At 41.8% G+C, this 14,850-nt stretch overlaps 1 protein-coding gene across 2 annotated transcripts; it reads left to right on the top strand.

The window, feature by feature from the left end:
- Window positions 1-1,326: 1,326 nt before the first annotated feature.
- Window positions 1,327-12,806, top strand: LOC311046274 (high affinity immunoglobulin gamma Fc receptor I-like). Of its 2 annotated transcripts, none has more exons than XM_084058491.1 (7): window positions 1,327-1,451; window positions 2,744-2,785; window positions 4,383-4,544; window positions 4,832-4,933; window positions 9,774-10,028; window positions 10,559-10,759; window positions 12,208-12,806. In XM_084058491.1, exons 1-7 carry the CDS (start codon window positions 1,421-1,423, stop codon window positions 12,267-12,269), a joined length of 855 nt encoding a protein of 284 aa, XP_083914617.1. In that variant the 5' UTR covers window positions 1,327-1,420; the 3' UTR covers window positions 12,270-12,806. The 2 variants fall into 2 exon arrangements, with proteins under 2 accessions (XP_083914617.1, XP_083914616.1); XM_084058490.1 differs by having other exon boundaries at window positions 9,768-10,028; window positions 12,208-12,800.
- The last annotated feature ends 2,044 nt before the right edge of the window (window positions 12,807-14,850 follow it).

Below are 14,850 nucleotides of genomic sequence, written 5' to 3'. Positions count from 1 at the left end.
ATTAGTGACTGGATAGATAGATACATGGATAGATAGATTGATCAGACGGTCATGTTGAGCACTCAATGGAGAGCAGTTTATAGGGGTTATAACTTATAGTGCTTTGCTCATGGACACATAGAGCGGGGGCCAAGGAAATTAGAAAAGAAGGTGAACGTTTATCTACATGTGAGAGTTGGCAATGTGAAAAAATCGAAAATGTTTCAGGGCTAAATTGTCACAGATGTGTTGTAACAGCTGGTCCATACTACCAGGAGAATGTTGAAATAAACACTGACTTGGAAGGACAGATATGAGACCCAGTGATCCGCCATCACAGATTTGATCAGATTGATTGTCAACAAAAGGTGGATTTACTTTCGTTTCATCCGTTGATTCACCAGAACTATTACAATGTGTTCCAGTAGATGTTGCTGTTAACCAGGCTTTATACACGACACGCGTTCAGAATGAACTCAATGGAATAAACCAGTGTGATCCGGTCTAAAGCCCGCCCTCCAGGGCATAGCAGTGGCGGCCATTTCCTGGTTCCACTTCAAAATACTCAATGCATTTTTCCCATTGACTTTTCCAAAAATATTTATATCAATTATTTTATGCCTAGAATCAAGCCATCCAGGGTCCTGGTGAATCATGACCATAAAACGTTTGAATCTGTGAAAAAACTTTTTTGAAAACGGCAAAACAAAGTGTATTTATTATAGTATATCATATAATTAAATATAAAATAAAATAAAAACACAGAAAAAAATGTTTAATGGTCCAAGTGCCTGGTACCACTGGCACAGAATGCACACAAGTACAAATAATTCTTTAAATGATGATGGACAGGGTGCACTATTGTCACCTGACGTGACCCAAGTTCAAGGTGGCATAGATGGATCGTTGCCATTTAGGAAAGTTGCACTATATGAGTCAGCATTCTATTTGGCTGATTTCCTTTTTATATATTGCCAAAAGAATATTGACCCGCCACACAGTGCTGCTGGTATGTCTGGTAGTCTTATACACTTTCTGTTCCTTCTTTGGCTGGGGAGGCTGTGTGTGTGTGTGTGTGTGTGTGTGTGTGTGTGTGTGTGTGTGTGTGTGTGTGTGTGTGTGTGTGTGTGTGTGTGTGTGTGTGTGTGTGTGTGTGTGTGTGTGTGTGTGTGTGTGTGTGTGTGTGTGTGTGTGTGTGTGTGTGTGTGTGGTTGTGTGTGTGTGTGTGTGTGTGTGTGTGTGTGTGTGTGTGTGTGTGTGTGTGTGTGTGTGTGTGTGTGTGTGTGTGTGTGTGTGTGCGCGTGTGTGTGTGTGTGTGTGTGGTTGAGCATGTTACCAAAAGGAAATAGACCCTTCATCCAACAAGCAGCAGAGGGTTATACGAACGTATGTCAAACCACAACATCTCACTCAGCCACTTTAAGTCAGTCAGCTTGTCGAGATGAAATTTGCGTCAAGCTACATAATATCATGTGAGTACTTTATTTCAATCTTATTTTAGTTTCATCAAATTAATCTAAACTTTATTTATTGAACACTTGCTCTTTTCACTCTCTGCTTTGCACTCATTTTCATTTAAATGTATTTAAAGAGACAGTCAGAAATCCTTGTTTTGTTACCAAACATTATTAAAGTGCTGGGTGGGTGGTTTAGTGTTTTATCTGGAGCAAATGGAAGCCCAGGCTGAAAATTAACAAACAACAAATGACTGGTTGTGACGATAAATAATAATACTATTAGTCCACACTCCTTTGTGGTATTTGTCACTGTACATTTGCATACACATGCAGTGCACTGAGGTAGCAGGAGCCGTGGGCGCTACAGGGCCAGCACCTCGGGGAGCAGTTATGGGTTAAGTGTCTTGCTCAGGGACACTTCGACACATTACTGGGCTGGCCTAGAATCGAACCTGGGACAACCATGGCCTCTGGCTCCCCAGACGAGCTCTCTAACTACTCGGCTATGGCAGCCGTGTTTAGCACACACACCACACACACACACACACACACACACACACACACACACACACACACACACACACACACACACACACACACACACACACACACACACACACACACACACACACACACACACACACACACACACACACACACACACACACACACACACACACACACACACACACACACACTTGCCCTGGCCTGCCTGCCAGCTCGCCTCGTCTCTGCCGATCATCCATGCAAGCCCATACTTCCTCACCACACCCAAGCCTACCCTAGTCTACGCCTTCACTTATTGTGATTACATACCGTTGCTGTCCCGCAGAAACTCAATTTTTCCGCTTTTGCATTTTTTCCCATAAATCAGTGCAATTGAACACCCTTTACGTCTGTGTGTTGATTAAAAAAATATTGAACCAATTAACTTGACTTCCTAAGCTCCTGTTTTTATTATATTTTGACCCTTGCTTTGGCAATGTAAACATATTATGTTTTTCTCATGCCAATAAAGCTCCTTTGAATTGTCCCAAACCCACGTCTGCTAGTCGTTACAATAGTTGGATATTGATGATCAATGTACTTTGCAAAGTGGAAACTTATTGAAATTAACTTGAATAACACTGAAATGGTAAAGCCTGTCTCTCTCTCTCTTGTCTGTCCGTCCGTCCGTCCGTCCGTCCGTCCGTCCGTCCGTCCGTCCGTCCGTCCGTCTGTCTGTGTCTGTTTGTCTGTGTGTCTGTGTGTCTGTGTGTGTGTCTGTCTGTCTGTCTGTCTGTCTGTCTGTCTGTCTGTCCGTCCAGTGCTGTATCTCCTTGTCTGCTGTGGACCTGCTCAACCAGATGGTGAGACAGACAACTTCCATGCATTGCATTCTGGGTAGTGTAGACAAGACATCTGATTGTTTAGAGACATGTTCCAACCATCCTGATAATAAACAGCAAGTGTTCGTTCAGGACTTTTCAAACCGCACCACAAACCACATCAACACATAAATGAATAATTGATATGGATTCATAGTGAATAGACAAGATTGAATATTTGAATAGTCTGTATAGTATTGTACGTATAGTAGAAGCAATCTTTTTTATGCTTTTTACCCATTTCTTCTCCCCAATCGAGTCATTATGCCAATTAATTCTCCCCACACATATGACATTTCTGTGTGTTGTCACTGCTGTTGTATCCTACTGACTCACCTGCCAGTGAGGAGCCCCCACCGGGAGGACGTAGAGCCTTCGTCCTACTCCTCCCAACACTCCCCGCTGAGAGCTGTCATCAGGACCCGATGAAGCTGCGGGGGGAAATTGCCTGATACGGTTCAACTTTTTCAAAAATTCCTAAGGGCAGAAGTGAAATTGCTTTTGGGTCTGTGTTGTTTAGAAGCCCCTCAATGTGTGACTCAAATTTGGGATCAACCAGATCTTTTTTGGGGGGCATTTCTATAAAAAAAGGCACATTATAGACAGCTTAAATTGCTGTTTATCACATGATCCCAGAGATAATGTTTAGTGAGAGTTTTGGACAATATCTGCAAAAAAAGTGTTTTGTGTTTGAAAAAGTGGTGAAATGTACGTAGTTTATAAGGAGAGAGTTGCTCCATTATCCAAGGAATGGTGTGTATACATTCTCAACAGTCTTCTACAGATGAAGATGTTACGGTCACGTTTTATAGATGGTTTTTCATCTGACATTAACGCTGTTATTTACAATGACAGATAGCATGTCACGTTGCAAGACAGGTGAGGACCCAGAAGCAGACCAATGCAGGCAGGAAGGTCTAATGCAATGTATTTATTAACACTTAACAGGATTACAGCAGGACAGACACAGGCAGGAACATTGTAACAATGGCTATAACCTGACAAGGGAACACTCATAAACACAGGACTTAAATAGACAGACTAAACTAGACACAGGTGAAACTCAAAGACAATCAACACAGGGATTGGCTGGGGCACAACAGGACACAGGTGGAGAACATAACTAATCAGAGGGAGGAGACACAAGACAGGTAACACTAACCAGTGCCATCTATTGGAGAGTTACGCCAACTCCGTTCACTTCTTCGGGCCAGGTCTTCTACATACACATACATTGGCGAATAGTGACAAATCCCTAAACCGGAAGTTCATGGAATGCATTGAAGTCGACGGCTCGTTGTCACTATTTCCAGCTACATGAACCACGTGACCGACGCTATTTCTGACCCCTCATTGGCGCAACTCTCTAATAGAAGGCTCTGACACTAACTAGGCTGAACAGGAAACACTAGAACATCACTACATAAAAGTACAAGGAGAACAATACACAATAGGAACGATACTACATAATAAGATTCAGAGACACAGATCCTGACATAGCAGCTCACATCTGATCGCCACACATTGTCTAACTCTCATCCCTGTGTTAATTTGTTCTTTCTTTCTCTGTTTCTTCCAGTGTCCCTGACAGTCAGTCCAGACAGATGTCAGTTCTTTAAACACGAGACCATCTCACTGAGCTGTGAGGAAGAACGGAACTCTGTGCTGGAGTGGTTTGTGAAAAGACACACCAGTGGGAAGGGCAATGGAACCTGCAACTATGAATGGGGCGTCACTGAAGGTATGTATGTGTATATGTGTGTGTGTGTGCATGTGTGTGCGTGCGTGCGTATAGTATGTATGTATAGTATGTATAGTATGTATGTATGTACGTAGCACGCACGCACGCACGCACACGTGTGTGTGTGTGTGTGTGTGTGTGTGTGTGTGTGTGTGTGTGTGTGTGTGTGTGTGTGTGTGTGTGTGTGTGTGTGTATGTATGTACATACTTACGTATGCACGTACTGTATTGACGGACGGACGGATAGATAGATAACTTTGAACTGATATCCCTTTCTTTCTGTGTAGGAGCATCCTGCACCATAACCCTGTATCGTCTGGACAGTGGACTTTACTGGTGTGAGTCCAAGTCAGGAGAACTCAGCCGCACCATCAACATTATGATCTCTGGTACAACCAATCATTACATCACTAGTAGTGGATATAGATAGATATAGTGTCATTGTTAACACAGATATTGTTTCAGTGCCATATGTTTCCATTCGTATGTACTCACATGTTAAATGTTTATAAGAGTGCAACAGTCAGCCTTGAGTAAATATCTATAACACAATGCAATGTGTTTCATCAGTGACTACAGTATAATAAGTGGTACATATCAGACAACTAAATCAGACATAGGCTCATTTAAAAGTTGATATGACATTGAAGTGGATTAATTCATGAAAGTCATTTTTATTGTAACCTCAGAGTACAGTTACCTTAAAAAAAGTTTTAAAAAAGTCAACATTATGTGACAGAACATTTTGGTGTTGAAGCAAGGACCCTAAAGTAGTTTGTCATGTTTACCAAATTCATGCAGTTTTAACATAATTCAGTACTGTGTGTTTCAATTTTCAATTCGGTTGTCCAATGCGTGGCTCTTCACTCAGTATGACCAGTGGTGGACGAAGTACTCAACCCCAGTACTTGAGTAAAAGTACAAATACTAATGGTCAAATTTACTCCACTACAAGTAAAAGTAGCTCAGTCAAAATGTTACTCAAGTAAAAGTGCAAAAGTAATTGCTTTTAAATATAATTCAAAATTACATGCTTTAAAAAATAATTAAGTGCAATTTCAAGTAAGGTTTTTATGTCTGTGTGTGCGTTCTTCATAACATGGACTTCAGAGGCCATGGGGTGTTCTTCATAGGTTTGTCAGGCTGATTCAGCTGCTGATCAGACTCGTTCCTCTCCTGCTGCCGCCGTTACCGTGTTTTGTTTTGAGTTGAAACAAGAACTCAAAAAAGTGGTGGCTATATGGATAGGTTAGCGCGCCTGGATGACGTATTTCCGCTTTTATGTAGATATGGGGTCTTCAACGTTTTTCGGGCCAAGGAACCCTTAGCTGAGAGATGACGCAAGGATCCCATACTGTATATTCTTATTTTTTAGAATGCCTTCTAGGGGTGCGATACGTTTTCGTGATGATATGTATCGTTTTGGGAAAAAATATATAACTATTTGTTTGCATTTGCTCCCCCCCCGCCCCCCCCCCCCCCCCCCCATATATTTTCTTTTCTTTTAATATTTTTATCCCGCGATTTTTGTAACCCATTTTTCTTTAACCCAGTGCCAATTTCCTAAGTGATCCTGTGTATCGTATCGTGAGCCCAATATCGTGTATCATATCGTGAATTTAGTGTATCGGCACACCCCTATGCCTTCCATTCTCTCATAAAGAAACGTGAAAGGCGCGTGCATTGTGGCCTTGCATAGAACTTTAAAATTCTGTTCAGCCCACAACCCAGACATCGTCATTGAAATTGTCAGCCAGTTCTGGAGAAGTAAAAACTCCTGACTAGACACATAACTTCAACATGCGTGAGAACACTGTTCCGTGTGAAATCCATCAAACCTCAGAATGGTGAAGTAGAGCAGTAGATTCTTCACAGCTTCTTCACAGCTTTCATGACATCTGACAATTTTGCACTAATGTCTTTGGCAACGTTACGAGTGACTCCCTAATCCCTGTGTAGCATGCAGCTATGAGCTTGTAGATATGCTATTTTTTTTAAATCGTGAAAATGTGTGCAAATCTTTGAATATGTATTATTTTAAAGCAAACATTTGTAACTCAAATCTTTGCTTCTGGGGGTCCCTGGAACATAATATTTTGAGATAGGGATCCGCGGCCAAATACATATCCTTTTGGGGGTCCTTGACCTGAAAAGGTTTGAGAACTCATTATAGCAACGTCAGTTTTTTAAAAAAAAAATAAGGATTTGAAAGACATTTGTAGAATCCCCCAGAAGCAAAGATTTGAGTTACAAGTATTCCCTTTAAAAGATATTAATATTCATAGATTTGCACAAATTGTCATGATTTTTCAAAAGTAGCAGATCTACAAGCTCATAGCGTGGCACTCGGTGCCACGCTATGAGCTTGTAGATCTGCTATTTTTGAATAGCCAAAGGAATTGGCATTGAAGGAAAAATGACACAGAGATGCGTAGCATGCAGTTTAACCTGTGACCTGTGTAGCATGCAGTGCCTCCATCAGGTGCGCACATAGGAGCCGACCAGTGCTCGATCACCTGCCTGTTTGCTTTCATAGGAGAAATTGCCCTTCTCTTATTTAAATATTGGTCTTGCTGAACCACAGTTGCTCTCCAACCCGCTCTCATTCAATACAATGTAGGTTAGGTCGATTTGTTTTCTCATCCTGAGAAAACGTTTTAGTTGAGCATGGCAGTCTCCATGTTTCTTGTTAAAACCAGAGTATAATATAGTGCAGTGATTGTCAACCGCGGTAGATGGTACAGTAAGTGTACCGCGGATACTTGCGAGGTGTACCGTGAGCTTTGAAGAACGTGTGAAACCAGCCCCTCGAGAACAATGGCGCGTCCGTCAATCGATACGGCCGTCATCCGGACCGTTTCACAATCAACCACGCCCGAGTCCATTCAGTGTAGCCGCTACACTGAATATTTGCATTCCTATGGGTGATCACTGTGATCATCACCCATAGGAATGCAAATATGTTGTTAATATTACTGTATAAAAGGGGCACAGGGTACATGCTTTGGCACTCAGTATTATTACTACAAGATGATGAGAGCTCCACCAGCAAAGAAGAGATGCACCCAGGGCCAGAAGACGCTAAATTTCGCCGTCATCAGCAAGACATTGCCGCTGCCAGATCCTCCTGCGAGCAGCGCTGCCGGTGTGTCCGGGCCACCGCGACCTGCCGACGAGCTGCCGCCGGGAACAACAACGGCGACAAGCAAGACGACTACAGCCAGACTGTACCATGATGACTACATCAAGTTTGGCTTCACTTTTATGGGGGACCCATCTAATCCTATTCCACTGTGCATCGTGTGCGGGGACAAGCTCGTAAACAGTGCTATGGTTCCCAGTAAGCTGAAACGTCACCTTGAGGCCCACCATGGAGAAATCGCCACAAAGGACAAGGACTATTTTGTGAGTTTGAAAGCTACTAAGGCGAGACAGAACGCAAAACAGACAACTGCATTGTTACGCAGTACCACCAGCACCAAGGTTAGTGACAGAGCTCTGGAAGCTAGCTACCAAATTGCAGAGCTTGTGGCAAAGTTAAAATTGCCACATACAGCAGCAACATATATGTTGGCAGGAGCCAAAATCATGGCTAACGTAATGTCGGGACCAGATGTTGCCATCTCAGACAGTGCAATGGCAGTGTTGCTCCCATTTTCAACAACCTACCTGTGTGAGCTCAGCTTTTCAACCCTGACTTACGTAAAAAGTAAACACAGAGAGAGACTGAGAGCAGTTGACGAGGAGCTTCGTGTGTGCTTGTCATCAGTCCCAGCCAGGATACAAACTCTGTGTTCAGCAAAACAAGCTGAAGTTTCACACTAAGACAGTTGTATTGTGACCTAATTTTTTCTTTTCTTTTTACAAATCTTTTTTATTGAGTTTTAAAGTATTTTTTCTAAAAAGGACTCAAGTTTCAAACAAAGACATTTGTACTGGCTTAAAAGTGTTTTTTTTCTTCTTTCTAAAACAGTTTCACACTAAGACTATTGTGGCCAATTTTTCCTATATATTTTTTTAAAAATCTTTTTGAGTTTTTAAAGTATTTTTCTTGGCAAGGTGAATCCAACTCCTCTGTTCATTGCAATGACAAGTTTATATATTTGTAGGCCAAATTGAACATGTGTGTGCTGTTTTTTAGTTCAAGGTTTCTTTATTATGACATCAAAGCAAAACAAGTTGTTTCCAAGTATGTTTCCAAAAATAAATCGGTGAAACTGAGGCACTGTCTCTTTCCTTTTTTTCCATCTTCTCCATTCATTGCACTACCCCAAGTTTTTATATTTGTAGGCCAAAGACATTTTGTAATGTTCAAGGTTTCTTTATTACATCTTGTGTACATGAGAGTAAATATTTTATATATATATATATATATATATATATATATATACACGCACCATATATCTAGGTGTACCCTGGGATATTTTGGCTAAGCCAGGTGTACCTTGGCACCAAAAAGGTTGGCAAACACTGATATAGTGTATACGAAAAAATCAAATAAAGTCGTCAGCACTCGCTATGCAACACTTTTAAAAACATGCAGCGGAAGAAGGAAATGCAACCGTTTCTCAGACATATGTGGGTGTGAAGTGTGGTTTACATTATAGGACATATACAAGTAACACTCAAAAGTGTGAACATGCTACAGTAGGTTCTGCTGACAGGCTTTTTATTAGGGATTATCTATTTATCATTCATATTTGTAATTATATGAAGTATGTACACTTTTACTAGACTGGGTCTATATTGTTTAACTTATCTGTTGCCTAAATTGGTACTCCACACAGTGGGGGTTGGGGGTACTAGTTGGGTAGTCTTTCTTACGATTGATATTTGTTAATAGTAAGTTGGTTTCATGCATATTTTCAGACATTAAAACAAAACAAAAAAGCATCAGAGAAAAATGGGTGTCCCCCCCTGCAGTGACTCCGAGGACCGCCTCGGGGTCACGGATTGGGGTTGAATACCCATGATGTAGATCCCAGTGGAGAGTGTGTACTGTGATAGGTTTCCTTCTTTGAAGAACACAACGTGAGGCCAATTGCATTCTAGGGAAGTAGAAAAGACAAGAAAAAGAACAGCCAACCTAAAAGTAACTACTGTAGTACTTCACAGCCTTCCTAAAAATGCACTTGAGTAAAATTAAAATATTTGTAATAAATGTACTCCTGTTACTGTCCACCACTGAGTATGACGCTCTATAAACCCCCACCCCTGTACTAGATGCAGATGTGATCCTGGAGAGTCCTGTACTTCCTGTGACGGGGGGAAGTGATGTCACACTCCGCTGCCTGTCCAAAGACAAAACAACTGGTAATCCATCCTTTGACCTCCCGGCTGATTTCTACCAAAACGGATCCCTCTTCAGAACTGAGTCTACAGGACAGATGACCATCCACAGTGTTTACAAGTCTGATGAAGGATTCTACAAGTGTAACATCTCTGACCATGGACAGTCACCAGAGAGCTGGATGGAAGTGAATGGTGAGACTTGAGAAATTTGGCTATTATTAACATAAGATAAATCACTGTTTCGATACTGAAAGCCAGTGGTGTAAAGCACATTTACTCAAGTACTGTACTTAAGTACAATTTTGAGGTACTTTTACTTTACTGGAGTATTTCCAAATGTCTGTACTTTTACTTCTACTCCACTACATCTCGGAGGCAAATATTGTACTTTTACTCCACTACAATTATTTGAAAACTTTTACTTTGCAGATATAAATTATTACATTATAATACATTAAAAAGCCCTATTTTATACCTAGGCTATTTGAAAATAGCCAATCTACAAGGACACAACGCGTCGCATCGCGACGCGTTGTGAGCTTGTAGATCTGCTATTTTCAAACATGTTAGTACTTTTACTTAAAGTAAAGTAGCCTACATTTTGAATTCCGGACTTTTACTTGCAACTGAGTACTTCTACATTGCAGTATTGATACTTTTACTTAAGTAAAACATTTGAGTTATTTTTCCACCACTGCTGAAAGCCACTGTTCTCTTCACAGTTTCATCCTCCATCCCTCGTCCATCCACTTCCACCTCCACCTCCACCTCCACCTCCTCTCCATCATCTCCCACCTCCTCTCCGACCTCCGCTGCACCCCCCCTCATGTCTCTGACCGGTCTGATCATGAAGCTGGTGGCGCTCACTCCTTACGTGGTTTCAACCTTCATCTACATCGCTATAGTGAGAGCTAGAGCTGCAGGTGAGACAAAACCTTTCATATAAACACAAACCTTAAAGTCCAGCTGACAATGGCTTGTTCAATGCTCATGGGATGGCCTTGCACGGCGTGCAGGAACCTATTTGACCAGGAGCACGCGCAGGCACACGCATAGATTTAAAACAACTTTAAATTCACACCTCAACAAAGTTTACAAAGGCTCCCGACTCACACCAGGTACATTAACACAGGAATGAGCCTAGATGCATATCAATTGTGCATTGTGTGACCTGTAGTGTAGGGGTTAAGCGACGTGCGCGTCACGCCATTAAAACACAGTGCAAGCACATCCCAAATGAGCATAGCAACACTGTTTATATTACCACATTGTCTACTGTATTTCTCTCCTCAAGTGTTTTCAGAATCGGATTCAGAATCAACTTTATTGTCACACCAGTGTAAGGAAGTGGGTGGAATTTGTTATTTGCTCGTCTTTACAGTCGAGCAAATGTATCCTAATATAAGTGTATACAGCTTGCTGCTTAGCAGAAATGGAAATTCAAAAATAAAATGCAAAGATATTTGTAAATATATTTTCGTGAACGGAAGTGCCAGCTTCCTCTCTCGGATTTCGGGAGAACAAGGAGATACATATTTTAGTGTAAGTTTAAAACAATAACATTTGCACCGACTGACCGTCATCTTGAATTAGATTCAGAACAGAGTAGCAATCTAGCAGTAGCAGTTCTCAATTCAAAGGGTTAGTTAGCACTTCAAAGTGCACAGCCAAGCTCTCCAAGTGCGTGTAGACAGGAACAGATCTCCTGTGAAATGTAGTCTTGTGTAGCCAGACAACTATTCCACAATCTCCGAATGCTATATAGAGTCTGGAACTACACCTCCCGAAATCCGATAGAGGAAGCTGGCACTTCCGTTCACGAAAATATATTTACAAATATCTTTGCATTTTATTTTTGAATTTCCATTTCTGCTAAGCAGCAAGCTGTATACACTTATATTAGGATACATTTGCTCGACTGTAAAGACGAAACGGAAGTGGAGGGAGGCTTCACATCCGCTTTATATTTTAATCATGATCAGAGCTTCCGAGTCCCAGACTGTATGACCGGAAACATTTGAAAATTGTGGCAGGCAATCAGTAAAGGAAATTGTAGAATTAAACATTTCAATTCATCAAAGGCACAGCCCTCCGGAATGTCCTACCTGTGAGTCTAAAGCAGTTTCAGGATATTAGTCCTGGTTAAAACGTGGTTAGGAGTTGGGAGGAAGTGCCTTGCTCATAGACACTTCAACACAGACTGAACAGAACCAACATTGTCATTATTTCTGTCAGAGATATCTAATGCCCTATTTTTGTTTGTAATGTCACGACTTCTAGTCTATAGTCACTGTCACTCATATGACCCCCCTCTCTGTCTGTCTGTCTGTCTGTCTGTCTGTCTGTCTGTCTGTCTGTCTGTCTGTCTCAGCTGCAGCCAATGCGAGGAATAGAAGAGACGATGATTATGTCATCATGGAGGTAGCCGTGTAGCCAATCAGAAGAACATTACTGCCTGTCATACTCACACTGTCTGACGGGTAGACGCCATACTCTCTCTGTGTCTGTCTCACGCGCACACGCACGCGCACGCGCACACGCACACGCACACGCACACGCACACGCACACGCACACGCACACGCACACACACACACACACACCCACACACACACACACACACACACACACAAGCAGGAATCCATTACAGAACATTCACTCATGCTTTGTGTGTACAAATGTGTGTGCGCACGTGCATGCATGTCCATGCATGATGTAAATTTTGATTTATATATGAATGCAGATTTATGTATGTATGCAGATTTCCTGCTTATGTCTATGAAAGACCTTCATTGCGTGTAATAGGATCATTAAAAACATGTTATCTATTAATCTGCTCATATTTGTTTTTAGTGGAAGTTTTAGTTTGAAGGGGAACTGTCTATAACTGTAGAAGTGCAGAAAAAAAAAGGAAGTGGGGACAAGAGGCTTCTTAGAAGCGTCTTCTATGAACAAAAGCACAACAGCAGTCTCTGTGTAGAGAACAGTCAGGAAGTCCTGACAGGATGCTTTGATGAACAAAACCACAACAGCACACACACGCGCACACGCGCACACGCACACACACACACACACACACACACACACACACACACACACACACACACACACACACACACACACACACACACACACTCACACTCACACTCACACTCACACTCACACTCACACTCACACACACACAACTAGATAAATGGTCATGCTTGCGTAAGGCTGTATTGTATGTATTTATTCTAATGCTCATGTCATCCCCGAATGGTTTATGGTTTATTTGTGTTTCAACGCATATCCGTGTTTATAGGGGAAAGGGTTGCAAATAGCCTTGAACAATGTATATTATCTGACCTGTGTTGAGAGCTTAACTGAAGACATTGCAGTACTCTCCAAGTTTAAACTTTCTATGGATAATGGCAATCTAAAACACAACTTTTGACATAAATCTTAAACTCACAACCTTTAAATCTACAAACAAGCCACTATGCTAGGGTGGGATGGCTCAGATTAGAGGACAGAGTACAGCAACTTGGAATTGGCCCATGGTCTTCAAGATCCTCAAGAGAACAGGAATACCCATGTACCTGTCAGACTTCAATAACGTGAAAGACACACACAGGCACATCACATCTCACTCAACCCAGATTCGGCACAAACATGGGGACAAATGTGTTCTACTGCTATGCCACCAAAAGGTGGAATGCCTTACAGACATCAAAATATTGTGAGATAAAGATCAATGTCAAAAGTTTGTGTTAGAGAGGATTACACGTTACGATAATAATAGTAATACAAATAATAATAACTTTATAGCACTTTTCAAGAATGATTAGATCGCCATGGTTACACCAAAGGTCAGGCTGACGCGACCTATGTTGAGTGTTTGTACTGTCTGATAAAGCTACCTAACCCGTTAGCTTTGGAACTTACAGTAGGCCTATATGGAGCCCGGCCGAGGGATGCAAGGAGCAGGGTCGAAGAGGCCGATATCATGTGAGACTGGCGTCCAGTGTTGCTAGATTCTGTGAGAGAAACAAGACACCAAGTCTAGGAAAACCAGCCCAAAAGAAGCGACTATGGACCACATGAGCACTTTAACATATACATCCGCTATTTGAAAATAGCAGATCTACAAGCTCACAACGCATCGCAATGCGACGCGTTGTGAGCTTGTATATCGGCTATTTTCAAATAAAATCTTGCGAGGAAATTATAATAAGCAGATCTGGCAACCCTGCATGTGAGACATGGACACAACGCACCATGTAGGTATACCAGCGAGTGAGCTCTAAATAGGGTCAAGTGAAGATGAGGTGACATCAGCAGTATGTCAGGGCAACTCTCAGAAATGAGAGTGAACAGGGGCAGCATTGAGCTTGATAGCTTGAGGCTTTTTTTTTTCAATTAGGCATTATAATAATAATAGTTACCCAAAGAAAGTTTAAACGTCTCTTTGAGAATATTTGTAACTGCCTGACACAGAATAGGCTGTGTCTAAAATGTAACATTTAGCAAGCTGAAACTAGTTACAGCTTGCTACGTAATGATCGTAGAAAGTTTTCAAATAATTGTAGCGGAGCAAAAGTACAATATTTGCCTCTGCGATGTAGTGGAGTAGAAGTAAAAGTACTGAAAATTGGAAATACTCCAGTAAAGTTAAAGTACCTCAAAATTGTGATTAAGTACAGTGCTTGAGTAAATGTACTTAGTTACTTTACACCACTGAGCAACAGATACTGTGTCAGCATGCACTCTTGAATGATAGCAATAGCAACTGAATCATTGACATAAAAGGTGTGAGTCAGTATAGTGCGTGCAAAAAATCCTGAAGGGGGCGTCAACAAGTGTCATTTGGTAGCGGCGGACATCTTTGTGGGGTATAAACAGGTTGGCTTAACATTGCCCCCCACAAGAGTGTTTGCAGCTACTATCCCCCCCCCCGCCCCCCCCCCCCTGGTGACGAGACGTTGGCATGCACTCTGTATCAATGTGTTAGTGTGCTTCTCCCACAGATCCATGAGG

This window comes from Gymnoscopelus microlampas (assembly GCF_963454915.1).
Source record: "Gymnoscopelus microlampas genome assembly, chromosome: 5".
In the NCBI taxonomy this organism is placed as follows: Eukaryota; Metazoa; Chordata; class Actinopteri; order Myctophiformes; family Myctophidae; genus Gymnoscopelus; species Gymnoscopelus microlampas.
Note: the sequence above shows the minus strand (reverse complement) of the source record. Positions and strands in the feature narration are given on the sequence as shown.

Coding starts and splice junctions, on each gene's coding strand:
- LOC311046274 (XM_084058490.1), top strand. CDS start 1,421: ATGAAATTTGCGTCAAGCTACATAATATCAT. Junction 10,029..10,558: donor GAGCTGGATGGAAGTGAATG/GTGAGACTTGAG, acceptor TTCTCTTCACAG/TTTCATCCTCCATCCCTCGT. Junction 10,760..12,207: donor AGTGAGAGCTAGAGCTGCAG/GTGAGACAAAAC, acceptor TGTCTGTCTCAG/CTGCAGCCAATGCGAGGAAT.